This window comes from Tripterygium wilfordii, chromosome 8 (genome assembly GCF_013401445.1).
Source record: "Tripterygium wilfordii isolate XIE 37 chromosome 8, ASM1340144v1, whole genome shotgun sequence".
Lineage (NCBI taxonomy): Eukaryota > Viridiplantae > Streptophyta > Magnoliopsida > Celastrales > Celastraceae > Tripterygium > Tripterygium wilfordii.
Genome location: NC_052239.1, coordinates 1,609,263 through 1,635,002, shown reverse-complemented (window position 1 = coordinate 1,635,002; position 25,740 = coordinate 1,609,263). Strand labels below are relative to the sequence as shown.

General features: G+C 39.3%; 5 protein-coding genes across 6 annotated transcripts; 3 read left to right on the top strand and 2 right to left on the bottom strand.

The window, feature by feature from the left end:
* Nucleotides 1-213: 213 nt before the first annotated feature.
* On the bottom strand, nt 214-4,116 carry LOC120004621 (SWI/SNF complex subunit SWI3A-like). The gene is made up of 8 exons (XM_038853996.1): nt 3,951-4,116; nt 3,199-3,293; nt 2,581-3,116; nt 1,869-2,366; nt 1,294-1,463; nt 1,143-1,192; nt 669-829; nt 214-557 (listed from the first exon to the last, which is right to left on the bottom strand). Exons 2-8 carry the CDS (start codon nt 3,284-3,286, stop codon nt 393-395), a joined length of 1,668 nt encoding a protein of 555 aa, XP_038709924.1. The 5' UTR covers nt 3,287-3,293; nt 3,951-4,116; the 3' UTR covers nt 214-392.
* A 643-nt stretch (nt 4,117-4,759) lies between these two features.
* On the bottom strand, nt 4,760-7,615 carry LOC120003464 (60S ribosomal protein L7a-2). Its single transcript, XM_038852467.1, has 7 exons — nt 7,508-7,615; nt 6,549-6,599; nt 6,247-6,448; nt 5,594-5,763; nt 5,377-5,505; nt 5,200-5,292; nt 4,760-5,118 (listed from the first exon to the last, which is right to left on the bottom strand). Exons 1-7 carry the CDS (start codon nt 7,508-7,510, stop codon nt 4,987-4,989), a joined length of 780 nt encoding a protein of 259 aa, XP_038708395.1. The 5' UTR covers nt 7,511-7,615; the 3' UTR covers nt 4,760-4,986.
* Nucleotides 7,616-7,826: 211 nt separating this feature from the next.
* On the top strand, nt 7,827-11,772 carry LOC120004392. The gene is made up of 5 exons (XM_038853736.1): nt 7,827-8,413; nt 8,520-8,553; nt 9,837-10,426; nt 10,519-11,227; nt 11,317-11,772. The coding sequence occupies exons 1-5, from the start codon at nt 7,994-7,996 to the stop codon at nt 11,352-11,354; spliced, it is 1,791 nt and encodes a 596-aa protein (XP_038709664.1). The 5' UTR covers nt 7,827-7,993; the 3' UTR covers nt 11,355-11,772.
* Nucleotides 11,773-12,831: 1,059 nt separating this feature from the next.
* On the top strand, nt 12,832-18,734 carry LOC120004393 (protein DEK-like). 2 transcript variants are annotated; one of them, XM_038853737.1, is made up of 11 exons: nt 12,832-13,566; nt 13,673-13,706; nt 14,261-14,340; nt 14,442-14,501; nt 14,640-14,753; nt 14,839-14,919; nt 15,017-15,091; nt 16,481-16,943; nt 17,906-18,000; nt 18,102-18,132; nt 18,217-18,734. In XM_038853737.1, the coding sequence occupies exons 1-11, from the start codon at nt 13,105-13,107 to the stop codon at nt 18,381-18,383; spliced, it is 1,662 nt and encodes a 553-aa protein (XP_038709665.1). In that variant the 5' UTR covers nt 12,832-13,104; the 3' UTR covers nt 18,384-18,734. The 2 variants fall into 2 exon arrangements, with proteins under 2 accessions (XP_038709665.1, XP_038709666.1); XM_038853738.1 differs by having other exon boundaries at nt 12,833-13,566; nt 14,643-14,753.
* A 920-nt stretch (nt 18,735-19,654) lies between these two features.
* LOC120004394 (omega-hydroxypalmitate O-feruloyl transferase-like) lies at nt 19,655-21,940 on the top strand. Its single transcript, XM_038853739.1, has 3 exons — nt 19,655-19,909; nt 20,014-20,480; nt 20,776-21,940. Exons 2-3 carry the CDS (start codon nt 20,040-20,042, stop codon nt 21,631-21,633), a joined length of 1,299 nt encoding a protein of 432 aa, XP_038709667.1. The 5' UTR covers nt 19,655-19,909; nt 20,014-20,039; the 3' UTR covers nt 21,634-21,940.
* The last annotated feature ends 3,800 nt before the right edge of the window (nt 21,941-25,740 follow it).

The following is a 25,740-nucleotide window of genomic DNA, read 5'->3' as shown; positions in this document are numbered from 1 at the left end:
CCCATGTGGCTGAGAGCCCTCACAAGCACAACGACGCAATTATCAAAGGCGCACGCTCTATCACTGAACTAATAGCCCGTCGTGCGAGCCTCCCAATGGGGGCCCGATGCCAAAAGCGAGAGAAGCCCACCCAACTCTTTCCTTGTCTTACTCAGTGAACTTGAAAGCAGTAATATGAGAAGAAACTACCACAATTCACTACCGCAAGGGACGTGAGAGAGACCAAAACCGAATCTAATAGCAGCTACAGAAAAAAATATAGAACACCTCTTATACATACATGACCAGAGATGTGCATTTGAATCCTACAATTCCATGTTAAATCCACTACATTTCTAAGTTTTTCATCTTCTAAATGAATCATTCTAGAATTCCATCAACATACACTTCAATTATGAGCTTTTCCATTTGGACATTCCGGAATTAAATGTCTTCCGTAGTACATCAATCCGCTCCCCAATTATACACTCTTTTTGTTCCTCCATTTCAGCATATTGTTTCTCCATAATTAGCTCCAGATCTTCAAAATGTCTTATTTTGCGGTGCACTTTCTTCATCTAACATTAGATTATGCAAATAAAATAAATTGCGATCAGCATATCTGCAAAACGACCAATGATTTTCCTGAATGAAAGTAAAAGAAACGAAATCAGTATGCCTCGACTTACCTGTGTCTCCATTATTGTTGCCAGTAAATTCTCCATCTCTCTCTGTTCTTGATCGGCCAACAGTTTAGCATGAGCAGCAGCTGCTCCAAGAGCTGTTGCAGTCGCAGCTCTAAGTCGCAATGTTAGAGGTACGTCATTTTTGGCAGAAGTGTCCAGATTTTCTGCAAAACAACGTGGATGTGTAAAGAGATGAATGATGAGGACTTGTATAACATAATCAACAAAAATCCTATAGAAAAAGAGGAACAGAAGGGGATGTGCACAATCAATTTTCATCTAAGGATTACATGCAACCAAACCTATTAAAGGCAGAGTATCCCCATTAGCAAGATGTTACAACCACGAAATGGAATAGTGTCCTTTTTCAAAAAATTTAGCCAAGGAAAACAGAACACCACTACGACACCAATTAACTAATGAAACACCCAGCTCATTTCGTGCAACTGCAAACCGCAGTTCTTTTGACAACAATACCTGATAAAGTAAGCTCGTCTTTCATTTCTGAACCATCAACCTGATGGGCACTGAAACAAAATTAAGATATTGGAACCATTAGTAACTAACAAGATTGCCAAGCACAAATATACAACGGCCCAGCAAAATTAAAGGAATTTGCATTAACAACCTCGCTGACTCGTAATGCAGAGTCGGAGATTGCAGACCATTGGTTGCATTATACTCCTCACCATCAAAGATTTCCCTTGGAAATGAGCTTTCCTCACAAAGTGCAGTCACAGCAGCCTCAGCCGCAGCTGCTGTGACATGTGAACTAACCATCGTGGAGATGCGAGCTACCTAACAAGAACCTGTCAATTACTTGTTATGAAAATGAGAAAAAAATAAAAGCTTCAATGTCATAATTACCTCGAGTTCCATTCTTAAATGATAGGATGATATTTAAATCATATAAAGTAAGAAAATAGGAATCCAATGTACCTAAAATCAAGTTAATCATGGACTTAAATGACAGTAAAGAACATGAAACCGGATATTTTTTCACCCAACATACACCAAAGCCTAAGCAGAAATGCAGTGCTCATGAATATTCTAATTTCGTTCTGAATTTCATGCATTTGAAGTCTGAAACAATTACTTGACTTCTTTTAAGTACTTAAAAAAGAGAATACCCATACGAAACACATCACAGGGGAAGCAGCTATAGAAACTTCTGATGGAAACATAAACAGCAACAATTTATACCTGTTTCATCAGTGAACTGTTAGCATCTGAAGGTAAAGCAACACATTGTCTTTTGGAAGGAGGAGACCCCAGTTCAACATCATTCCCATTCTGCTCACTCTCATTTGTTTCCACAAGTTGTTGAGCTTCTGTTCTAATATTCTGTTGATGGTGAGATGGAGTTAATTCCAACCGGTTTAGCCTGTTAGCATCACCATTAAAGCCACCAAAGTTACCCCTTTGCTGGGCAGAGCTCAACATAAATTCCCCAAAAGGAAGCTCAATGAGCTTCTCAATACAATCAAGCTTAGTCTTTGTTTGAACGTTTTGTGCAACTAGCTCCCAGTTATCCCCATGCTTCAAAACAGATTCTAAAAGAAGTAAAGTTTCTGCCTCTGTCCAAGCAACTTTATTGTCACCACTGTTTTCACTGCAGTTAATGAACTTGAAATCATCCACAGATTTGTTCTCCCCAAAATTTCCATTATTGAAGCATTTTGTGCATATCATGTAATGATCCTGGAAACACCAACTTAATAAAAATCGTAAGTAATAAATATTTTTATCATCATGAGGGTCATGATAATGGAGAAAATGACACTTGTACAGACAGCCTCTAGAGGTCAACAAAAGTTTCAAGTAAAACTCCATAAAAGGGAGGAATTGGACAGCAATGGTAAAACATAATGAGCATTTATCAAATTTAAAAAGTTGAAAAAAAATTTATTTATACCTTCGTACCCTCATAACAACCAGAACCACAACATTCTCCACAGTTCCTGCAAACCAAACCCTTTCTCTTAACCAAATCACCAAAAGTATCAGCATAGGATGCCAACGGCGGCAATTTCTGTATATTATCAACCACCTGTCTCCCCTCGACACTACGTGGCACAGAAATTGGCTTCAACGAATTTGGCATTGCCACCACACGAACCCCATTGGGAGTACCATCCTCAACCCTAACCCTTCCCCTTTCCTCAACCTCCATGACCGGATCACCATCATTACCAATGGATACACCAAAATTGATTAACCCCCACTGCTCCAGGAACTTAAACACTTTGTTAAGCAAGCTAACATCAGCCACCAGTGACTTCCGGACCTCTGTGAAGGTGAGCCTCCGTGAGGAATCCTCTCTGTACTTGTTGATGATGAAGTCCCTATACTCCTTGTAGATTCTTGGCGTTCTTGAGATTGAACTGCCATCAAAGAACTCTCTCAGAGCGACTTTTTCGGTCTCGTGGATATCGTCCCAAGCAAACCAACCTGAAGACAATGCGAGCCTTATAATCACAGTGATAAGCAACATCAAAGATCGCAATTAGGGATTATTGAGAGCAAGTCTTACTGGATTGGATGGGAATGGTGTATAGGTCGAGCTCTGGTTCACCTGGTCGAACTGGTTTCAAGTTCAAGTTGGTGTGTGTGGTCTCCATACTATACCTGATGAGGTAGATGGTTCATTCAAAACAAGTTATAGATAGTGTTACATGAGTCGAGTCGAGCAAAGCCAAACACTCACATGTGTATTACTAAGCTCAAGCTCGATTAAAACTTTATTTTAGAGTTAAATCGATTGCGCATTTATTGGTTTTGATCGGGCTATTCAACGAGAGTTGAGCTCGCAATCTTTTACAGGAAACAAATTATTCCCTTTCTCTTTTTGTCAGTTCAAAAAATAACCTTAAAGATGACACCTAGCCATGGATACCTAAATTTTCATCCACATATTCCGGGTTCTTGAACCTTCTGAGGTACTGTATTTCCAACTCTTCAATATAAAAAGAGAAAGTTCAACCCTAGATTTTATCTATCACCATCCACTCCAGTGAAGGTTATCACAATAATGGTGCAGAACTCCATAGAATCTAAGCACTGTCAATATTTCGACCCTCTAAGTAACGCCCATTAAAAATTTTACTTGCAACGGCAGTAGAACAAGATAAATCAAGCAAGAAGAGTAAAAACCCAACTTACACAGCGCAAAATAGACTATACCACACTGATGTATGAAGAGGACTGAGAAAAGGAGGCCCTAAATACTACCGTCACACGACCGAATTAAGAAATAGAGGGTACGAATAAATATGAAAAGGTAACCTGAATCCTGAATCGTATCGCCGATCTAGTATGTGGACTGCGGAGGAAAGCGATCCGCCCAGGAGAGTTGTGTCAGGTGGGCCGTGGCTACGGCGGAGGAGTTATATAGCACGAAACCGTGAAGCAACGGTGGAGAAAGGGTTTGCATAACCCCGTTATGAATTTCAGAATATGGATTAAAGTTGTTTAAATTTTATTTTTATTTGGTTTCTGGCCTGCGCGAATTTAATTTACAACTAATTAAATATTACACTATTATCCAGTTGTTTTTCCCTGTATTATATGAATTTTGTTCAATATTTATAGCATTGTTAATTATTTTAATTTTCATATTGTCAAAACTATTGTATAGCTATTACAGTTTTAAAATAGGACTCGAACCTCCATACTCTTTACCATCGAGGCATTTTCAAAGTGAATTATATTGTTTGAATACGATATCCATCTAGTGTAATGTATGAAATATATAACAAATGTGGAGTATTTCTATTGATCGGGTATGTCATATAGACTCGAGTTGGACATCCAATTGCTTGGATGTCCACCACCAAGCCACCTTGGAAGAGCTTTGACACCAACAAGATCTAGATCTAGAGATGCTAAAACCATACGCGGAAGCACCTAGCTTTTAAGACCGAAAACGAAGACACATCTGCTTAGAGGCCGAGTACAAAAATTTTAAACCTGCAAAATGCCTCACACCAGCAGATCCAAAGAGAATCCTCACAAAATAACTTGTCAGTCGGCCAAGATGTTGGCGTCTGAAAAAGTTCACAAAAGAGGTTGCCAATCGGCCAAAACATTACCCGAGAAAAGGAATGTCAACTCATATGTCATAATCTCAAATTTGCAAACAAATGTTGTAGTTTAGCATATATAAGGAGCCTAACATGAGGCCTGAAAGTGAATGGAAAACCCCCCACTCTGGAGGGTGATAATGAGAGTTATTTTTAAGCCAACTACATCAGAATTGTTGTAACAAAACAAGAAAACAGAAACAACAGAACAAAACATCCCTCTAAGACTGAAACTCGACCTAGTTCATCCTCTGTGCGGCTTCCTTGGCAAGAAGTCTCTCTTTGGCCTTGCTCTTGGCTTGTGATTTGGAGCCCATGATGCCACCTCCCCACTTCTTCCTGTACTCATCGTACTTGTCGTTGAAGTTTGCCTAAAGCAAAAAAAAAAAAATACAAATTCAAGGCAATGCAACTGGGTATCACACTACAACAGAATATCAGATTTAACCTACCTTGATGGCCTCAAGTATTTTGCTGAACTCCAACTTATCCTCATTCTTAACTGTGGTCAAACACAAGGCAGCTGCTGTCTTTTTGTGGACAATCTGTAAAGAAGAGAAGCAAATTAGTATATCCCCATAACTACCAGGAATTGAGCAAGCGAAAAAGATAAGTTTACAGAAAATTACAGTTCCCAATCGTGATTTCCCCTTGACGATGCAGTAAGGGATCTCCATCTTCCTGCACAAGGCAGGAAGCCACACAACCAACTCCACGGGGTCTACATCATGAGCGATAACAACCAACTGGGCCTTGTTCTACATTATAGAGAGACAAGGAAATCATCATTGCAATAAACTTTCCAGGAAGAAAAGTACAAAAGTTTGATAGGAACTTCTGATTAACCTGTTCAATAAGGTATGTAACATGGTTAAGTCCATATTTCACGACAATGGGTTTCTTAGCCTCAACAGTTTTTCCTTCTGCTTCAGCCTGGGCCTTCTTCAAAAGCCGTTCCTTCTTTGCAGCTTTGTCCTCAGGCCTGTACTTGAGAAGCAACTTGAACAGACTTGATGCTGCCAAAAAAAAACAGAAAAATGGCGATGTTCCCTCTCAGGTTATGAAAATCAAATATAAGTATGAGAAAAAAAAAACATTGAAACAATACTTAAGAGGGTCAATCAAGAAAACAAAGGATTATGAAGGTTGCAATAATGCAACTATAAAGAGAGACACTAGAGCATTGGGACAAACTAAATGAAACAAATTATTTCAGCTTCTGCATATGAAGATCACATGTGTATGTCACATCCTACACTACACAACCCATTGGCTGCTTCGTGTGCATGATAAACTCACACGTTTAACTTAAAAAAAAGTAAAAAGTGCAGGGCCAGGAGTTGCATAAAGATGACAATTATGCATGACAGTAACTTCCTTCACTATTATTTTCCTCTCATGAGTACCAAAGCCAACATTGGCTTATCTCAAGTTTCATGGTATTTAACAAAGACCAACAGGAAACATAGAAACCACATTCAGCAAAAATTTAGACATACCAAGATTCTTGTCCAGAGTCTTAGTGAATTGATTCAATGCAGGTGGGACCTTCAATCGCTGCTTGAGGATCCTTTTCTTTCTTTGAATCCGAACAACTTTTGGCCATTTGACAAATCGGGTAAGGTCCTTTTTTGGAGGCAAAGCTCCTCCGATACCGAACTGCTTTGGGCGCTTCTCAAACAATGGATTCACTACCTTCTCCTGAATTTCATTAAACAAAGATGCAGAAAAATTAGGACACACATGAAACAATTAGAAAAGCAGGTAAGAGATATATCAACCAAAATGAGAGAAAACCCACAGTTTTCTTCTTAGCCGATGTGGCAGCCAACTTCCCTCCTCTCTTTGGGGCCTGCAGAACATTTAAGGAATCTATAATGAAAAAAGCTGAGCAGCACAACAAAATATCCAAGTGATTGTGCTAACAAAATCAATAGGCTTATAGGATTTACGGTATAGATAAAAGGGAAAATTACATTTAACTACTACGAAAAAGTTGTTCCCTGGAAATTCAACCAGTTCAAATACAAAATCCTTTTTACTTCATTATCAACAGATGCATCTACACAAGATCACACCCAATAACAAAGGTTTATACGTACCAACATGAGTATATGGTTCTCCTTATCACAATCAATATATCTCCTACTAACAAAAAAATTGCTCAATCTGTTTTCCAGTTGGAATTTAAGTTATTCGCACATGAACACACATGTATCCCTCAAAATAACATTTAGGATTCTAATTCAATATTCTAACTTTCAATGAACTTTAAACAAATCGTGTAAGCAGAAACATCAGGTTTACGTATTTCTTTTGAGCTTAAGAAACAGCATTTAACAATTTTCTTATATACAATGGATCTACAGAGAAAAAAAAATTCCACGGAAAACGTTTTTCGTCTGAATCATGTCACTCATGTACCAACACGACAAGCAATAACACATTTCGAACTACTCATGATTCTAACTTATAATAATCTATGCAGCAACTTGTTATCAGAAACCTCACCGGTATTTATTTTTTTTCAAGCTAAAAAGCCTAAAATCATAACATCAATCAATTTTCTTGTTGTTAAGGCGCATAAAATAGAAAATGAAACGATTTCGAAGCATAGCAGACACAAATCTTCGTCATTCAACCAAAAAAACACGCTATTGTTAATCCTTGGAGAACTTCGAGAGCCTTGTATGTGAAAACACAACATTAAACTGCTACATAGCAATCGCGAGAGAAGGATGAAAAGGGTTTCAGGATTACCATTTTGCGGCTTCTCTTGCTGCAACGGCGTTACTAAACCCTAGCGAGGGTACTGGAATAGAGAGAGACTGAATATAAGCTGGGCCGAGAGCTTATATGGATGGCCTTGTAGGTCATTTCGATTTCCTTACGGGGTATAAAAGGGAAAGCAACGGAACATTTGAAATATGGGCTTTCCCTAGTTCTGGACTGGCCTTATTGGGCCAAGCTTGGTCATGTAATAATCTGGCCCATATTTGGAATCGAAGCCCGATCTCGAAATTTTGGCACGAAAATTTTGAACCCCAAACCCCTCTAGACCTATTCAGCCCGGCCTAACCCCAATTTTCCTTACTTCCCTAAAATAGTAAAATTTCCCCCGATTCAAATCCCTAAATCGCTAATTCATTACCTTTCTTTGGCAAACGCGAAATCAATTTTACTTCAGCATCAGCGATCTCTCTAGGGTTCTTGATCTTTTTCATTTCTTCTTTCATTTTCACTGCCATGGCGAGCGAAATCCTAGAAGATCTGAAGCTGGAGCCGAACGGAGAAGAAGATAATGAAGAAGCACCAGAGAAAGAAGTGATTGAGCAAGAAAGTCGAGATGTTCCCGAGAAAGAGTTATCTGGGGAGACTAAGGAGGAGACTGAAGAGAAAAAAAGCGTCGAGGAATCGAAGGAAGAGGAGCCTAAAAATAGCGAGAAACCAAAGAGGGGACGAAAGAAGAGCTTAAAGAGTGACTCTAGTGGAGGTAAGGATGTTAGCGCAAAGAAAAAAGAGAAACTAGATCACGAATCAGGGGATAAAAAGGAGCCTACTACGCCAGCTAGCGAGAGGCCGACAAAGGAAAGGAAGACAGTTGAGAGGTACTCGGCGCCTTCTCTGGCGAGATCTTCATCCAGCAGGGGATTATCGCTCGAGAATGTATGGCCCTGAAAAATGAATTATTGTTAGTTTTTAACTGATGGTGTGTGTATATTGGAGTGAGATAGTCGATGGTTTCTCATTGGATTTACTTTCACGGTGGCAGGGACGTGGCACACTGCTCAATGGTATTCCAAATGGTATGTATGTTTGTAGTAGTGAAAATTATGTTAATTCTCAAACTGTTTGCGAGCAAAATTGAGTGTGGAAGGTGGAATGGTGGATAGCAAACCACTTTAGTTTCCTGTTGATATTGTTTGGCTCTGGTGCAATTGTCCTGTGTTGGCAAGGTCTTTGCGCTGCTTCTTGTAGTTTTCCTGAATAGTATACTTAATTGCCTTTGCGCCAGGTTTCATTATGCTTGCCATTGCTTGTCTAAAGATTTAGCTTCATGCTGTTTGTGTGATTACTTATATACTTATACAGTTTTGTTGTTTCAAGTGCTTGATGCCCACAATGGATAAAAATCAACTCTTGATATTAGAGTTAAATTTATTGGACACTTATCTCAAGAGCCACTTGAGAGAAAATTTTGGACCCACACAAAGCTTGACACCTTAGATCATCCACAGTGGGCACACTTGTGCCCAATTGTAGTGATCTAGCACTACATTTCTCCAAAAAGTTGTGTTTTAAGTGCTTGATGTTAGCACCACTGTGGATGCTCTTACAAAACTCCTCTCTCACTTTTTATCTCTCCACCCCACTACGCGCATTCGGTTTCTTTTTCCTCTTCCTCTTGTTTTCTTTTCTTCTTCTTTCTCTCCTTCCCTCTTCAGGCTACACCAAGGAGGCACCACTCAAACCTTCTCACCAGAACAGTAACTCCTCATCATCACCATGAGAAGGTATAACAACAATCCCTTGGTCTGATTATGTCCATATTCTTTGTCATTAAGTAGATCTGAAACTGCAAGAATGGAACTTTGCTGTGGGTTTTTGGTATTCATGTTGTGGGAAGCTATACATTTTGTTCTTCAGTCGAATTGATGATGTGGACTTGGTTTGTAGTCGGATTGATTAGTTCGATCTTTGTTTTTTTAGTCGAACTGGTTCTATTTAGGGCTTTTATTTCTCTAAAAACATATAATCGAATTGGGTAAAGTTTAATTCTTTTTAGTTGAACTGGTTCTATATTTGAACTGGTTCTATTTTGTTCTCTCCTTCGTTAATATTGTATCTTATTACATGCACACGTCCTTTTTTGTATTCTTGGGTAAAGTTTTATTCTTTTGTTAATTAATATCAGGAGTTTGTGGGATGCCATTTTTATTTATTTATTGGTGGGTGTGTTAATTTGGGGTTTTTCGGTATCTTTCAATTTAAGTTGTATTGGTATGCTTATATATATTTAGCTTGGTTGTGATGCAATGGTGTGTTTCCTGCTGAAACTTTTGTTTAATATTGCCTTGCCTATAAACAGCAATAATGGACCCCCCTCCTTCTGCCAGTGAACAGTCTCCTACCCCTTACCCTTTCCAATGGCCAGCCGAGATGCCATTCACCCCATCCTCAATGCAAGCTGCTCAAGCAGCAGCATTTGCAACATTTTTTCAGCAGCATCTACTCGCCCAACAGCCTCCCACCCCTATTCTCTCATCTGCTGGTATAGCCAATCCCGAATCTGTTTTCGACTCATTCACTAACTCCCAACCCCCTTCATCCCAGCTTCCCTCAAATTCTAAATATCAACCCCCTTCAACTCAGAATTCAAGACACTCTACACAAGGGATAAATAGAAAAGCACCTAATTGGAAAGTAAAAGAAGATGTTGCACTATGCGAATCCTGGATAAGAGTTTCAGAGGATCCAATTGTGAGGATTGGCCAAGCTCAAGATGCTTTTTGGTTGAGCATTTGGCATGAATTCAAGGAGCGAGTTCCGGGGACAGAACGTGTTCAGCGAGCCTGTGAAAATAGATGGTCGGTAATTCAAGGAGATGTCTCAAAGTGGAGGGCTATTGTGCGGAGGGTGCACAGAAACAGGGCTAGCGGAACCATCCCAAATGATGAGGTTAATTCTGTCTTTCTATTGGTTTGCATTATCAACGTTAATACTAAGCTGTTCATATGATATTCGATGTGTTGTATAACACTTTTTTGCAGTGGGGAACATGTTTTGTTGTGTTCAAGAAAGACCATGGGCGGGATTTTAAATTTATCCATTGTTGGGAAGTACTACACTGTTGCGCAAAGTGGCAAATATCTACAGATGAGAAGGAGGCCAGAGATGCAAGTAAAGGAGGCAGAGCTGGCACCAGCCGAGCAAGGAGCCCAAATCCACCATTCAGAATGCCATCATTCACAATTTCTGGCTCATCTAGTCCAGGAATTGATAGCTTTGACGACTCCTGCCCCAATCCTGATATAGACATACCTACAACGGACACTCCAACCTCTGGTACCCCATACAATCATGCTGAAAACACTCCTCCACCCAGCTTACATCCCAACCCACTTGTCCAGCGCCCATTAGGCAGAAAATCAACAAAGGAGAAATGCCGTCGAACTGGTTCAGGTGTTTCTGAATCTTATTCAGCCGCAAGTGAGCAATTGAATGCTACTATTTCGGCAGGGCGACACAGCTCGGAGAGCCGTTTTGATTCATTGAAACTAACAGCTGAGGAACTGGCTTTCCTTGCTATGAAAAATGCAAGGCTCGACTCTTTGCAGAAAAGTATTAAAATCACAAAAGAGCTAGCAAAAGCTGAAAAGGAATTGTTGCTGCTGGACCCTAATCTCAGTGCAGAACAGGTATTGACTAAACGTTATGTGAGAATGAGGGAGCTGGAGGAGCTGGATAAAGAGCATAAAGGTGAGGATGTTTGTTGTTTAATGTACGTAGATTATATACACCCGAACTTTTGACAATATATGTTGTGCTAATAATATATTTTCTTTCAGAGATTCGAGCACTTGAATATTCACCTGGGGGGCAGTGAGGGAAGGCGTCTCAACAAGGAGGTATAAAATTGATCCATTGTAATATTGAAAACAGGTGCGATAAAGAAATATGAAGCATCCATCTGGGAGGACCAGTGTTGGTTCTGTCTAGAGATAAGAAATGGACTCTGTTTTATTTCTCCTTTGATGAACTTTGATTTGCAAAGATAATATTTAGATCATTAACCTCTTGTTATGGTTATTCGTTAGGGCATTGTGCTATGTTCTTGCTTGTCTTCTAACTAGATTTCTAGTTTCATGCTACTTTATCTTTTGAATTTGGCAAAAGTTTTGCCATGCAATGTGTCTACACATTCTTTTCCTAGTAGGGTGCAATTGTACAACAAAAGATCATGCAGATGTATATTTATGGAGGGATAGTATGAAACAATTGAATAAATACTTCCTTTACTGTCATGGGAATATATTACAGAAAAGTTGTGGACATCGCTTTCAGAAGTATCGTATCCTAATAGTATAGCAAACTGCTCATTGCGATACAGATCAATGAACTTGAAAGAAAAGAACACGGGCATACGAGTACAAGAGTGGCCATCCAACTACAGCCTACGAGATACGTGAGCAAAGATGATCGAAAATCTCTTGACATTGGGGGAGTGTCGGTCAAAGAAACTCCAATGGTCAAGTAAGTAAAACATTGGGGGAGTGTCGGTCAAAGAAACTCCAATGGTCAAGTAAGTAAGATCGAACGACAAGGATATGCATTATGCATATGAATGCACGCGTATGAGTTTGATTGTGGCTAAAAGCTCGGCAGAGGACAGTGTTTGGGGATCGAAGGTCCCATGTGACAGCGTTGAACAAATTTGTTTCATTGAGGTTAATGATAACAAGAGTAATGAATTTACCTATTCCAGAAAAAATATAAGCTATCTGTAGTTTATGTGAAGTAAAAGAGAATGACGTCAGATCGTGTGAAGGCGTATTGTGTGGAAAGGTGATTTGTTGGAGTCGTGTGTTAGATTATCATGATTAGTTGGAAAAGTAGGATATGATAGAAAAAGGACTCATCTCCAGAGATGGAATGGGTGCAAGTCTTGAGATATTCTCAATGTATGCAAGTGTAGCTGTAATATCTAGTAATACGGCATTTGCATCCCAAGATAAAACGAGTGTGAGTTTCAAAGTGGGTCATAGGTACTCAGTATACTAGGTGTAAGGCCTAAGGCACGAGTTGTGATTGGTCCGACATGAGGTCGAGTAGGGTATTAAAAAAATAATAGAAATCGAATCGATTAGTCAGTTATTTTCTCAAAAAAAAATACTTAGTGTTAGAACTAATCAATAAACGAACTAACCACCGATAACCCTCTATTAAACAATTAAATTCATGTTAAAAAATCGAGAAAAAAAAAACTATCATAAATTCATAACCTTCTACCGTTTACACCTCTAAGGTGGAGCCGAGGCAAGGTGGAAGCTAAGAGAAGTGATGAGTCCATTTATTTTGTCCTTTATTTCAGTTTTGCCGGGAGAGCCTAGAAAAAGATATGACCTAAAAAGCCCGCTCTCGAAATTTTGGCATGAAAATTTTGAACCCCAAACCCCTCCTATTGAGCCCGCCCTAACCCCAATTTTTTCCTTCTTCCCTAAAACCATACTCAATTCAAATCCCTAAATCGCTAATTCATTACCTTCTTTGGCAAACACGAAGTCAATTTGACTTCAGTATCCTCGATCTCTCTAGGGCTCTTGATATTTTTCATTTCTTCTTTGATTTTCACTGCCATGGCGAGCGAAACCCTAGAAGATCCGAAGCCGGAGGAAGAGGCTCCGGTGGAAGAGAGAGAGGAGCCGAAAGGAGAAGAAGACAATAAAGAAGCACCAGAGAAGGAAGTGATTGAGCAAGAAAGTCGCGATGTTCCCTTGAAAGAGGTCTCTGGGGACACTAAGGAGGAGACTGAAGAGGAAAAAAGCGTCGAACGTAAAGTTGAGGAATCGAAGGAGGAGGAAGCTGAAAAAAGCGAGAAACCAAAGAGGGGACGAAAGAAGAGCTCAAAGAGTGACTCTAGTGGAGGTAAGGATGTTAGCGCGGAGAAAAAACAGAAACTAGATCACGAATCAGGGGAGAAAAAGGAGCCTACAACGCCAGCTAGCGAGAGGCCGACGAGGGAAAGGAAGACAGTTGAGAGGTACTCGGCGCCTTCTCTGGCGAGATCTTCATCCAGCAAAGGACTATCGATCGAGAAGGTATGGCCCTGAAAGATGTGTTTTTGCTAGTTTTTGACTGATGGTGAATGTATAAAGGAGTGAGATTGTTGATGGTTTCTCATTGGATTTGCTTTCGCGGTGGCAGGGACGTGGCACACTGCTCAAAGACATTCCAAATGGTATGTCGTTTGTACTAGTGAAAATTATGTTAATTCTCAAACTGTTTGCATTTGAAACATTTGAAGAGCAAAATTGAGTGCGTCAGATGGATGGCAAACCACTTTAGTTTCCTGTTGATAATGGCTTGGCTCTGGTGCAATTGTCCGGTGTTAGCTTCATGCTGTTTGTGTGGTTACGTATTAATGTTAAGAGTGTAGGTTCCACTGTATACTTGGTTAAGCATATAGGTTCACGATGTGTGCTCAGATCTGCTTCCCTTCTCAAAAACTAACAAACGTTGTGCTGTTTTATTTTATTGTCTTTTATGTCTGGGGAAAGTTACTTACATCAGAATGATTTGTTTTGTAAAATTATGGTTCTTATTTGCCAGTTATATAGTTTTGTAAGGCATTTTAGCATTTGGAACTTTTTTTGTATGTAAGATGTGGTAGAAAATTGCAGGGTTGCTGTCTTGCAGATAGTTTTGACAATGGATGTTATCTACTTATAATATTCAATTTCGTCTTTATGGCAGTGTTATCAATTTATTGTCTGAAATTGTAAACTGTTTCAGTGGCCTTTAAACTGTCAAAGAGAAAACCTGATGACAATCTGCAAATACTTCACACAATACTCTTTGGAAAGAAAGCAAAGGTGATTGACAAATTTTATCAATCTGGTCGTGTAAAATTGCCTTTTTGTTACTCTTCCCATCTTTTTTTTTTGAACCTGCTGATATTGTTGTTCTTATGCAGGCGCAGGTTTTGAAGAGGAACATAGGCCAGTTTTCAGGCTATGTATGGGTTTTGGATGAGGTATTTATCTAACATATTTAGATTTGCTTTCATATCTTTTATTGATTTATGCATGAAAAATTCCCTGAATATCCATGCATGAGGTGGTAAGTGGATTTTTTTTCCTGTCATTATGTGACTGGAAATCTCTCTCTTTGGCAGGAAAAACAGAAAGCAAAAGTGAGGGAAAAGCTTGACAAATGTGTGAAAGAAAAATTGATGGATTTCTGTGATGTTCTTAATATTCCAATAAATAAGTCCAATGCGAAAAAGGTTGTTGTAACCAGTTTTTCTATTCTTTTCTTTTGGCCAGCTTTGGGACTTTCCTTACATTTTGCTTTGTCGAGCTATGTTTCAGGAAGAACTATCTGCTAAGTTATTGGAATTTTTGGAAGCACCTCACATGACAACTGACATTTTACTTGCTGATAAGGAGCAGGTTTTGTCTTTTTATTGGTTTTGCTTACTTCTGGTATAAGATTTATTCAGCTATTGGAATGAGGGTTCTGAGAACTTGTTTTTTACTTTGATTTCAGAAAGGTAAGAAGCGTAAGAAGGCCACAAGCAGCAAAAGTGCAAGCCGTGCAGCAGCATCAGATACATCAGCCAAGGTTTGTTCTCCAATGAGTATTCTGACATTAGAACCTTTACATGGTTCTGGAAATGATTTATAGCATGGATGGTTAAGCACACAATATTTGCTCACTTGGCGGTCTATCTGTGGGATTTTCAGTTGTAATGGTTGTCAAATTAAATTTTTGCATGTATGATCTTAGCTAGTAGTATGGTATGATGGTATCTATAGGATGTTGATGTTCATTAATGTGAGCATTTAGTTGATTAGTAGGTGGCTTGGAGTTGGGAATTTGAACATCTCATGTGCTCGATTTAGTTACTATCAGATCCTTACTGGAGAAGGTGTATTTTGATTGACTAGTTTACCAGTTTAACTAATTTATTATTAATGTAGGGAATTTATTCTCTGATTTGTCTGCATCAATCTTCAAACCATTATGCAACATCATTGATGATGTCCCAAATTGAATTAACTATATTTTACTGATCTATCCTTTGCCGTCTAAGTAGAAGTTTGGGTTCTGACATCAAATTTTACTCTATGATCTCAGTGATGTTTTTAGGTCATTTTTAAATGCATGGAAGGCTAAGGTACTTCTTGTGTTTGGAATACATTTATCTGTGGTGATTTGCCACTAGCCATTTTTCTTACATTTTTTTTTTGGTTTCTCAGTTCCGCTCAAGGTTTCTTTCCAACAGAAACATCTTGAATACTCCCTTTGATAAAAAATTTCCTGCTTCTGTCTTTGCCTTTCTTTCCAACTATAACTTTTGACCATTCCATATCTATGTTTAGGTTATGTTGTCTCTGATCTGGGAAAAGGATAGACAAAGTTTAGGTTTTCTAAGTGGCATCCTCTTGTCAGTCTCTTCCACCTTCCACACTTTATCATGAAGGGCTATTAATTATAGTTCTTTACCTCATCTCTTGGTTTTCTTTCATCACTTTCTATTTTGAACTTTCTCCTGGCGACATTTACAGATTTTCAGTTTTGGCTTTCCCTGACTTGACTGATTTTCTTTCCTTGGAGGATGCACTGTCCTTATTCAATATGTCTCCTTTTCTTCTCATGATTCCCAGTTGACTTTAAGTCTATTTGTTGTTGCTACTTGTTTCTGCCATTGTGTCTAAACCTTAAATATTGAGAATGGAGACATGGTGCCTGATTTTCTGTTGTATGTGACTATGTGACTCAGTTTAAAATGAATACTTTGTTCTGTTTTTATTTTTAGTATTTTTTGCAGGCAATTGTGATAGTGGTGAGTGATATTACTTTCTAAGTCTTCATGCTAACATCATTATTGTCTGATTTTAAGTGTGATGTTTTGTTTGAAGTAATCTTGCTCCTTTGCACGACTTGTTTGCTGCTGTTACATTTATTGATACCAATTACTCATTTATTTGTGACCATCTGCTTCTCCAGAAGCAAAGGAAAACATCTGAGGTTGGAGAAAAACAAAGGCCTTCATCCGAAGTTGAGGAAGACGATGACAAAGATGCTGAAGATGGTTCTGAGGATGAAAATGACGACACTACAGTACCAGAACAGGGTGATCATGAGGAGACCAAGTCTGAGGAAGATGATGGGGAATCAGAGGAGCAGATGTCAAGTAAAAAGAACTCGAAGAATGTGAAGGAGGGTTCTGCTAAAAGCATGGATAATGCTGTACCGGAGAAGAGTTCCCCTGTAACACCTGCAGAAGGTTCAAAGAAATCTTCCAAAAAAGCTTCTAGTTCATCTTCAAAAAAAGGTGATACTGAAAGGACTTCTGGTTCCCTTTCTAAATCAAAGGGATCTGCGTCTAAGAAACCCAAAGGTGAAAGGGAGAACGCAAAGGACCAAAGTGTTACCACCAAGAGCAAGAATACTGGGAAGAAACAATCAGGTAAGCCACTGACGAAGGTTTCTATCAAGGATCAAGGCGTATGGCTTTTTGTTGCTTTGTTATTTGTTGTCTTTTAAAGTTAGATTTCATGTCTTTTTAGGTCTTCCTCTTCATTTTCTATTCTCTCTTTACTGTCATATCGCTATTGCTATGTTGAACATGCCCATACCATCTTAAACAGTTTTCTCACAACTTATATCCAATTGGTGCTACTCCTGCGTTAGATATAATAGTTTCATTTCTTATCGTATTTTTCCTCGTGTAACCACACATCCATTGAACTATTCACATTTCTATTATATGCATATTTGAGATATGTTGTCTAGAATCATTCGGTCGAATAAAACTCCAGATTCCGCTTCATCCATCCGTTTTTCATCCTATTAACTACATCTTCACTATTGTCTCTATCATCTTGGAAAATCTAGCCAAGATATTTAAAAACTTTACATTTTGTTACTTCTCTCTCATCTAATTTGATTGTTTGTTTGTTCCCGTGTCTACTCTTGCTAAACTTAGATTTTATGTATTTTGTTTTACTTAATTTAAATCCTTTAGACTCTAAGGCCTTTGCCTCCATATCTCGCATTTTGAGTTTTTTCCCAATATTTTCTTATCCACTAGAACTATATCATCTGCAAACATGCACCAAGGTATCTCACATTGAATTTGTCGTGTGAGTTTATTCATCACCATAACAAATAGGAAAGAGCTTAGTGCTGCATGATTCCTTTCCAATTCTGAAGGAAAAAAAATGATTATTGGTGTTAGTAAGTTCTGTGGCTGGTAGTCACCTGGTTATAGTTGTTTGCTTAATGGTAAATTTATTTTACTGTTTGGGAGTTTTACTGACTTTTTAAGATATGCCTTTATATATTTGGTTGCTAAGCTGTAACCATGCATCACAATGTTTTCTGTTTAAGGCAGTTATTTTGTTTGTTTTTGGATTTATGGTGGAGTAGGTAAAGAAAAAGTTAACAAGACGTCTAAGGAACCCAGCAGGGAACAGATGCATGCAGTGGTTGTAGAAATTCTGAAGGTGGTGGACTTCAATATTGTAAGCATTACCTCCGAACCAGCATTCAACACAGTGAATCGTTTTGACTTTTTTTTTATTGTATATATTACTTATGGAATATCTATATTGTTTTGTCACAGGCAACTTTATCTGATATTCTCAGGCAACTAGGTATGGAATGTTTTTACTAATGATGGGAGATTTTATGGTACTTTCAGTTAATTTCCACGTATTATGATATTTTTGCTTCCTTAGGTACGCATTTTGGTGTTGACTTAATCCATAGAAAAGCAGAGGTGAAAGATATCATCACAGACGTAATAAATAACATGTCAGAGGAAGAAGATGAAGGAGAGGAAGATGATAATGCTGAGAGTGGCAGTGACTCAGAAAATAATGAGGGTGGGGGTGATGATGCTTAGTTCATTCAAGTGAATGCATAAATGAGCCTCCCTGAACATGAGGTATTTATGAAGTGTCATCCTTCTGGACTGGTTTCATGGGGAGTTTCTGTGAATGTTACGCAAGTGTTACAGTTTCGATCTTGCGGCTTTTCTTTTAAATGGAAATTCTTAAGTGGGATTGTTTGTAACATATTTATGGGTAGGTTTAACTTCTTTTTTTCCCTCAACTCTAATGCTTTTGTATGCTATTGAAATAATCATTCAGATGTATTTGTTTAATGATTGAACCTTCCCGTGTTATACATGGTTTGGTTACTAGAGGATGTTTAGAGCAAGCAATAAAATTAGAAATAACTTTATTTTCCTCCAGGTGTTGAGAGTGATCGCCCCTCGTTTGCGCTGAATGTTTTCTTTGAATTGCGGTTCTCTGAATTTCCCTCTCTTCGGTCTTCCCCCTTCCGCTCTTTTCAGTGAAAGCTTTGCTCTGGAATCCAGTAGAATGAGTATTGACTATTCAGAGCTATGACTTGAACTGATGTGGTTTTTCTGAAGGTTCTAGTTTGTAATATATTAGAAGCTGATTGTCCTTATTGTTGGTCTTTTACAGGCGATTAAAACCCAACCTGAGACTGACCCGGTAAAGTCCCCAGGTTCTGGGTTTTCTGTTACTCTGTTTCGTTCTTAACCCGTCCGGGTCTTTGACACCCAGACTGGACTTCAGAACACTGGTTTGCCAGTTTTGGTTGGCATGGAATTCGTGTGGAACAAGTGAGTGAATAATACACGCAGTGTATATCATAATGATCGTCGTATTGCTCACTATAGGTTTGATTGAGAAGTTGTAACAAAGGCTTATTAACCATGTATTATGAACTCTTTCTTGTCATGGCAGTCATTCATCTGACGAGCAAATAAAGTGTCCCAGGGGTTTGTTTGTATTCCCATGGTTGGCCTTTGTGATTAGACCTTTATTCCTGATCACTTAATGGGTCCATCGTAGATTTTGCTTGGCAAAACTAAACCTGGGATAATGATTTTCTCTGTGAAAGTAAACAGAGTTGCAAATATGTTTGATTAGGTTTTGATTGATTGGTTTTCTTTCTAGAATAGTTTAATAGAAAAGTTGATCAAGTAACCAAATTTTGGACGCCAACCCTACCAACCTAACCCCCACAGTCTCCTCTCTCTCACGCCAGGATTGCTGACTGGTTATGTATTGGTTCCTTGGCCAGTAGCCTACCTCAACCCATATGTCCAAGCTTTATCTAAATATGCAGAAAAGATCAATGTTAAAAGGCAAGATTCCAAAATAAACAAAGAGATTTTCTCCTTTTATTTGGTTCTTACGTATGAACTCTTTCAAACAGGAATCACCCCACCTGTCTTTATCATGTCGTAAGATTTTGTTAAACCAAAACAGCTAATTTACCAGTTTCATGTCCAAAATCTTTCTATATAAATCTATCCTTTCCCAAAGGAGTGTACAGATTTCCATTTCATTGCCTCTCCTCCAAGATATCAACACTCCACGGCTTCACTTGCAGGTATGTTTCAACTTTCGACTCCTTTGTGCTTTAGAGCTTGTTATTCTTCTGATGAAAGAAAAACCAAGCATTCTTATATTCTCTTTGAAAATCTTATGATTCAGGTTTGGTTCTTCGGAATTGTAATCCAATGGAAGAGGTGGGAGATAAGAAGTTTGAACTTAGCGTAAAGCAATTCGAACCAACGCTGGTTCCTCCAGTTGAGGAGACACAGAAGGGTCTGTATTTTCTGTCAAATCTAGACCAGAACATCGCGGTGGTTGTTCAAACCATTTACTGCTTCAAATCAGATACAAAAGGAAATGAGGAAGCTGTGGACGTTATCAAGGATGCCTTGGCAAGAGTTCTTGTACACTACTACCCGGCTGCAGGCCGGCTCACAATTAGCTCAGAAGGAAAGCTGATAATGGATTGCACTGGTGAGGGTGCTGTCTTTGTGGAGGCCGAAGCAGATTGTGACATTGACGCGATCGGAGACACAACGAAACCGGATCCTGTCACTCTTGGAAAGTTGGTTTATGACATTCCTGGTGCACAGAACATACTTCAGATACCTCCTCTGGTGGCCCAGGTATGTGAAATCACAATTTTTTGGTTATCAGTAATATAGTCTTTTCCTTTACACAGGGAGGAGGCTGCATAGATAGGAAGTTAAAATATCCATATCAGTTATATTTGCTTTTACTATATTTTGCAATCAGACTCTAAAGGAGGTTCATGATCAACTTTGGAAAAAATCGTAGAATTTATATATACGTTCTTGTTTCAAGTTAATCGATAGCAAGTTTTGATCATCGTAGAAGGCTATCGATGACTGATATCATCTTTTTACGAGCAGTTTAGTAGCTTAATATCTTGTATTCCAGGTGACTAGGTTCAACTGTGGAGGATTTGTTCTGGGGCTGGGAATGAACCATTGTTTGTTTGATGGTATTTCTGCTATGGATTTTGTAAATTCGTGGAGTGAAACTGCAAGGGGCTTGCAGCTAAAAGTTCCTCCATTTCTTGACAGGAGCATACTCAAACCCCGAAACCCCCCACAGATCGAATTCCCCCACCATGAATTTGCTGAGATAGAGGACATATCTGAAACCAAAAAACTTTATGAAGAGGAAATGCGATATAGTTCCTTCTGTTTTGAGCCAGAGAAGCTTGAACAACTCAAGGAAAAAGCAATGGAAGATGGAGTTCTAACAAAGTGCACTAAATTTGAGGCCCTCTCCGCGTTTGTCTGGAGCGCTCGATGCAAGGCGTTGAGAATGAGGCCTGATCAACAGACTAAGCTACTCTTTGCAGTCGATGGACGGTCTAAATTCGTGCCACCACTTCCTGAAGGTTACTCTGGCAATGGAATTGTGTTAACAAATTCGCTATGCACTGCTGGTGAGTTGCTGGAGAACCCCATGTCCTATGCAGTTGGGCTGGTTCAACAAGCAGTTCATATGGTTACAGACAGTTATATGAGATCCGCGATTGACTATTTTGAGACGACTAGAGCTAGGCCTTCTTTAGCTGCTACTCTTCTGATTACTACATGGTCTAGGCTATCGTTCCACACGACAGATTTCGGATGGGGAGAAGCAGTGTTTTCAGGGCCTGTGGCATTGCCTGAGAAGGAAGTGATTCTGTTCCTCTCCCATGGCAAAGAAAGGAAGAACATAAATGTTCTTCTGGGTCTTCCAGCTTCTGCAATGAAAACTTTTGAAGAACTAATGCAGATATAAGTCCAGTTGAATGAATCCCTCTCCAAAATTGATTATATTTTGTGCCAATTTGTTTAGATGGTGAATGAATAAATATTATACAGTTTAATTAGTGCAATAACTCGGATCGGAAAAGCAAGTATGGAACTTGCTTTTTTTAAACGGGGAAAAGGGGATTCGAATCCGGGTCACCATGTGATATTATTATTATTATTTATGTTATTCAGAAGTGTATCCTTTTCAGCTATTGTATTTGTGTTCTTTGGCTCCAAAAAGAAAGAAAGAAAGAATTAATTTTTTTTTATGCTAAAGTTCACTGTTCATGCCATGAATTTGAATGCAATGAATAAATGATCATAACTATCATTGTGTTGACTGCTTCTTAGGAATATTCCATAAGTGAGGGAACTTGTCAAATCGTAATTAACCATAATCAAGATTCTCAATCAATTCAAAATTAAGTAAATGTTATTCTCATTCAGGTTTCCTTTTCACTCTTTTATTAGCTAACACTATTATGTCTAATCAAATGTTTTTGATTTTATATACGATGTTGTAGACTTGTCATGACCGATCAAATATATATCGTTAGATTCGCAATGTTAAATAGTACTACGTATTTATCATTTTTAAAATTTTTGGTGCATCGATCATAGGACGAGATGTTAAAATTACCCCTCTAATGAGATGTTGACACATGTTAGACCACTAATGGAAGAGAAGCTAATTGGGTTGGGAAACATCTCGGCATACCAAGATGTCACCTCGGCTAGACTTGCCAATATAGCCTAATAGACATAAATTCAAAAACCCTAGGTGATCAAAACACTTTAGGTATTGAGAAGAGCTTATTACCCAACATGAAGGGAACCAATAGGGGATTCACCCCGGGATAGAGGCAAAGCCTCTTATATCAAAAGATTTTAAATAAGCCTGAATATATAATAAATTATAGAAAGACCCTCTGAATTTTCAATCTATACTCCTTTTGTAAAAAATCATGCTCAAATTATTGAAATAAGAAGATATGTGACAATTATTACTTATTTTTAGTGTTATTTTTTTAAACCTTTGATTTTTAATGTTATTTTTCGTACATTCGAAGGTATAACTAATAGATAACCTAAAAAAAATCCGGCCGAAACCCCCCACTTTACTTTGTTCACCCTGCCATAAAATCCTATGTCCACCCTTGGCCTCCTCCTCATATTATGTCCTGGCTATGCCCCTGCCCCCGGATATCTCACCCACAATCAAGCGCAATAAATCACATTCATATAAAAGGGGATCTCCACCCAGGTAAATGTCTCTCACAATTTCACTTGTCTACTAACTAAAAAGAGAGCTTAAAGCTTCGAGCAATCTCAACAGAGCCTTACCACTTAATTACCAAGCTGACTTGAGTGTGGGAACGTCCCCCTGAGGCACACCTCGAATAGCCCAAAGCTCACTCTTTTTCCAATTCAAGAACATAACAGTTGCATCTTGATCGCAAACTTGATCACCTGATACGTCAGTAGGACCGAGCAGTTGAGGAGCCGGTCCAATTTTTCATGTCATCACAATTTAAGTATTGTTCATTTGAGTCCAATTCAGATGTACTTGATCTTTTTAAGTCCGAATAAATCGTTAAAGTAAACAGTCCATTCTAGCAAGGTCGAAGCTATATTTTGCGGTCCATATAAAATCAAAGTGAGCCAACGATTCACATCGATATGTAGCAATAGCATGCATAGACATGGTCCATCCCTAAATTTGAACCCTATCGGATATGGGTTGGACTTTGGAGTGTGTCTAGTACGAGGAATTTATGAGTGAATGTGATTTGTGAGCTGGTTAGTTGTTAGATAAGCACCAGTACCATAAATTAAGCAGCTTGCTTGGCCACTAATTCACATTAATCTAACTAACCGCTGCTCCACCTCTTCAATGCATTCATTGATATTTTATTTAAACAGTAACCATGGGTTCCCACCAGTAGGTTGGACGACATTTATGTGTGTGTTTATGTGTGTGGTATCTCATAAAATTCTCGAATTCGAGTCTCGTCATCCCCTTCTCCTATAATAATAATAATAATAAAGTAACCATGGGTTCGCTATTCGATTGGGCTTGTTAAGATCGTGACTGGCCCACTGGGCCCTTGTGTGTTTAGAAATGGTTTGGTCGCATAACACGGCCGCGTCCACTCCATAAGTTTATAGTCGTTCATACATATACAAAATAGTCTCTGGCGTGGTGGGTGGGTGGGACTTGGAGGTGATGGTGATATGGTACCTCCATTTTCAAAGACTTCAATCATTCGAACTTCAGAGAAGCTTCCATGAATAGAAAATGGTATTAAGTATTAACTACTACCACTCAAGCGAATATGTGACGAGATGATGATAATAATAATAATAATAATTCTACCACCTTTTTTGTGTTGTGCTAAAATTGTCATTGAGAATGTGAGAAATTTATTTGAGTGTGATATTCCCAAAATACCCCCACTAATGGGAGAAGGCCACGTGGCAGAATAAGTTCCGGTGAGGACAATACGGGTGACGTACCGAAGGGTACACTTCGGTACTCGACCGAAGTGTATACTTCTGCACTATCAGACCGAAGACCACACTTCGATAACCGTACTACAGAAGCATGTACGCACGAAGTCCAACTGATAAAGAGTCCTCATAGGACGCCAATTCTAGACAGAGTCTTACTCCCCTTTGGAAAGGGATACGGATGGAATTTATCATCCGAGAAACCCTCTAGAAAACCAATGAGAGAGAGTCTGACTCCTACTACAACTCAAACACTTCAAACTCATATAAAAGGGGAACCTCTGCCCTCAGGTAAGGGATCTAACTCCTGCACTCTAAAATACTTACTGAGCAAGAGGCAACGCTCGAAGCAACGAGCCATCCTCCCAAGTTTAGTACTGTACTGACTTGAGCGTCGGAGAGGTCCCCCCGAGTACACCCTCGGGGCCCTACCGAAGCTTACGTTCGCTTCTTGTGCAGGAAGGAAGGAAGAGATCACGTACCAGCGAAGGAGAAATTAGTTATTCCAGCTCAGTCTGACTTGGCTGATTTGTCTGATAGGGTAGACCTGTTTTAGACATCATCAGTTTGGCGCCGTCTGTGGGAAAGAAGTACACTTCCCTAAAGAAACTCACAATGGTCAGATTGAGAAAGAATGTCGCTTCTACTTCAGAAACAAGCCGTCGAGTTAATGACCCTAATGCTCCCGACCGGGGGCAGGGTGAACACCCCCATCATGAGGAGGTAGAACACCAGGGGGATGTTGCTGACCGAACCAACCAGCATAACCAGGACGCTGGACCGTCCCAAGTACCTTGCACTCAGGAACAATTCCAACAACTTTCCCAGCAGGTGCAAATGTTGACTGAACTAATCATGAACCAACAGACACAAGTGAACCAAGAAATCCCGCACAATGAGGAGGTGCGAAGTTCACACTCAGGTAGGTCTAGAGAACCAAGCCGAAGGGTGAATCCCGATGGTACCATTGGAGAAAGTACTAGAAGGGGAACTACCTACAATGAAGATGTCGGTCGACACCTAGATGAGATGAACAAGAAGATTGCAGCACTACAAGGAGTGTCCCCAATGGAGGGAGTGTGGGACAGTACGTTGACCCCTTTAGCTCCTGAAATACTTGAAGCTGAAATGCCGCGTCACCTTATTGTTCCAAAGCTGGAGAAGTATGAAGGGTTAACTGACCCCTGTGATCATATCCAGGGTTTCAAATCAATGATGGAGTGTCGGGGGGCAAATGCCCTGATAATGTGTAAGATATTCCCATCAACCCTTTTTGGACCAGCAAGAACTTGGTTCAATCGATTACCGAGACACAGTGTGACTAGTTTTGGAGACTTGTCCGAGAAACTTGCGCTTCACTTCTCCGCCGCACGAAGGACGGCAAAGACAAGTTTGGATCTGATGAATCTTGACCATGAGCATGGAGAATCACTTCGATCATTTCTTGCAAGGTTCAATAGAGCATGCTTGGAAATCCCACATGTCCAGGTAGAAGTAGCTATTTCGGCCCTGGTAAGGACAGTAAGGGATGAAGCGTATGTACGCTCATTAACGAAAAAAACGCCCGAAGACTATGGGAGAA

What these genes read in the sequence shown, in the direction of transcription:
- LOC120004394 (XM_038853739.1), top strand. Translation starts at nt 20,040, where the DNA reads ATGGAAGAGGTGGGAGATAAGAAGTTTGAACTTAGCGTAAAGCAATTC. An exon ending in TACCTCCTCTGGTGGCCCAG is followed by an intron (nt 20,481 to 20,775) that starts GTATGTGAAATC and finishes CTTGTATTCCAG; the next exon opens with GTGACTAGGTTCAACTGTGG.
- LOC120004393 (XM_038853737.1), top strand. Translation starts at nt 13,105, where the DNA reads ATGGCGAGCGAAACCCTAGAAGATCCGAAGCCGGAGGAAGAGGCTCCG. An exon ending in TACTTGCTGATAAGGAGCAG is followed by an intron (nt 14,920 to 15,016) that starts GTTTTGTCTTTT and finishes CTTTGATTTCAG; the next exon opens with AAAGGTAAGAAGCGTAAGAA. An exon ending in CATCAGATACATCAGCCAAG is followed by an intron (nt 15,092 to 16,480) that starts GTTTGTTCTCCA and finishes CTGCTTCTCCAG; the next exon opens with AAGCAAAGGAAAACATCTGA.
- LOC120004392 (XM_038853736.1), top strand. Translation starts at nt 7,994, where the DNA reads ATGGCGAGCGAAATCCTAGAAGATCTGAAGCTGGAGCCGAACGGAGAA. An exon ending in GAACCATCCCAAATGATGAG is followed by an intron (nt 10,427 to 10,518) that starts GTTAATTCTGTC and finishes ACTTTTTTGCAG; the next exon opens with TGGGGAACATGTTTTGTTGT. An exon ending in GCTGGATAAAGAGCATAAAG is followed by an intron (nt 11,228 to 11,316) that starts GTGAGGATGTTT and finishes ATTTTCTTTCAG; the next exon opens with AGATTCGAGCACTTGAATAT.
- LOC120004621 (XM_038853996.1), bottom strand. Translation starts at nt 3,286, where the DNA reads ATGGAGACCACACACACCAACTTGAACTTGAAACCAGTTCGACCAGGT. An exon ending in CACCATTCCCATCCAATCCA is followed by an intron (nt 3,117 to 3,198) that starts GTAAGACTTGCT and finishes CATTGTCTTCAG; the next exon opens with GTTGGTTTGCTTGGGACGAT. An exon ending in AGACGAGCTTACTTTATCAG is followed by an intron (nt 830 to 1,142) that starts GTATTGTTGTCA and finishes GTTGTTTTGCAG; the next exon opens with AAAATCTGGACACTTCTGCC.
- LOC120003464 (XM_038852467.1), bottom strand. An exon ending in TTACATACCTTATTGAACAG is followed by an intron (nt 5,506 to 5,593) that starts GTTAATCAGAAG and finishes TCTATAATGTAG; the next exon opens with AACAAGGCCCAGTTGGTTGT. An exon ending in AAATACTTGAGGCCATCAAG is followed by an intron (nt 5,119 to 5,199) that starts GTAGGTTAAATC and finishes TTTTTGCTTTAG; the next exon opens with GCAAACTTCAACGACAAGTA.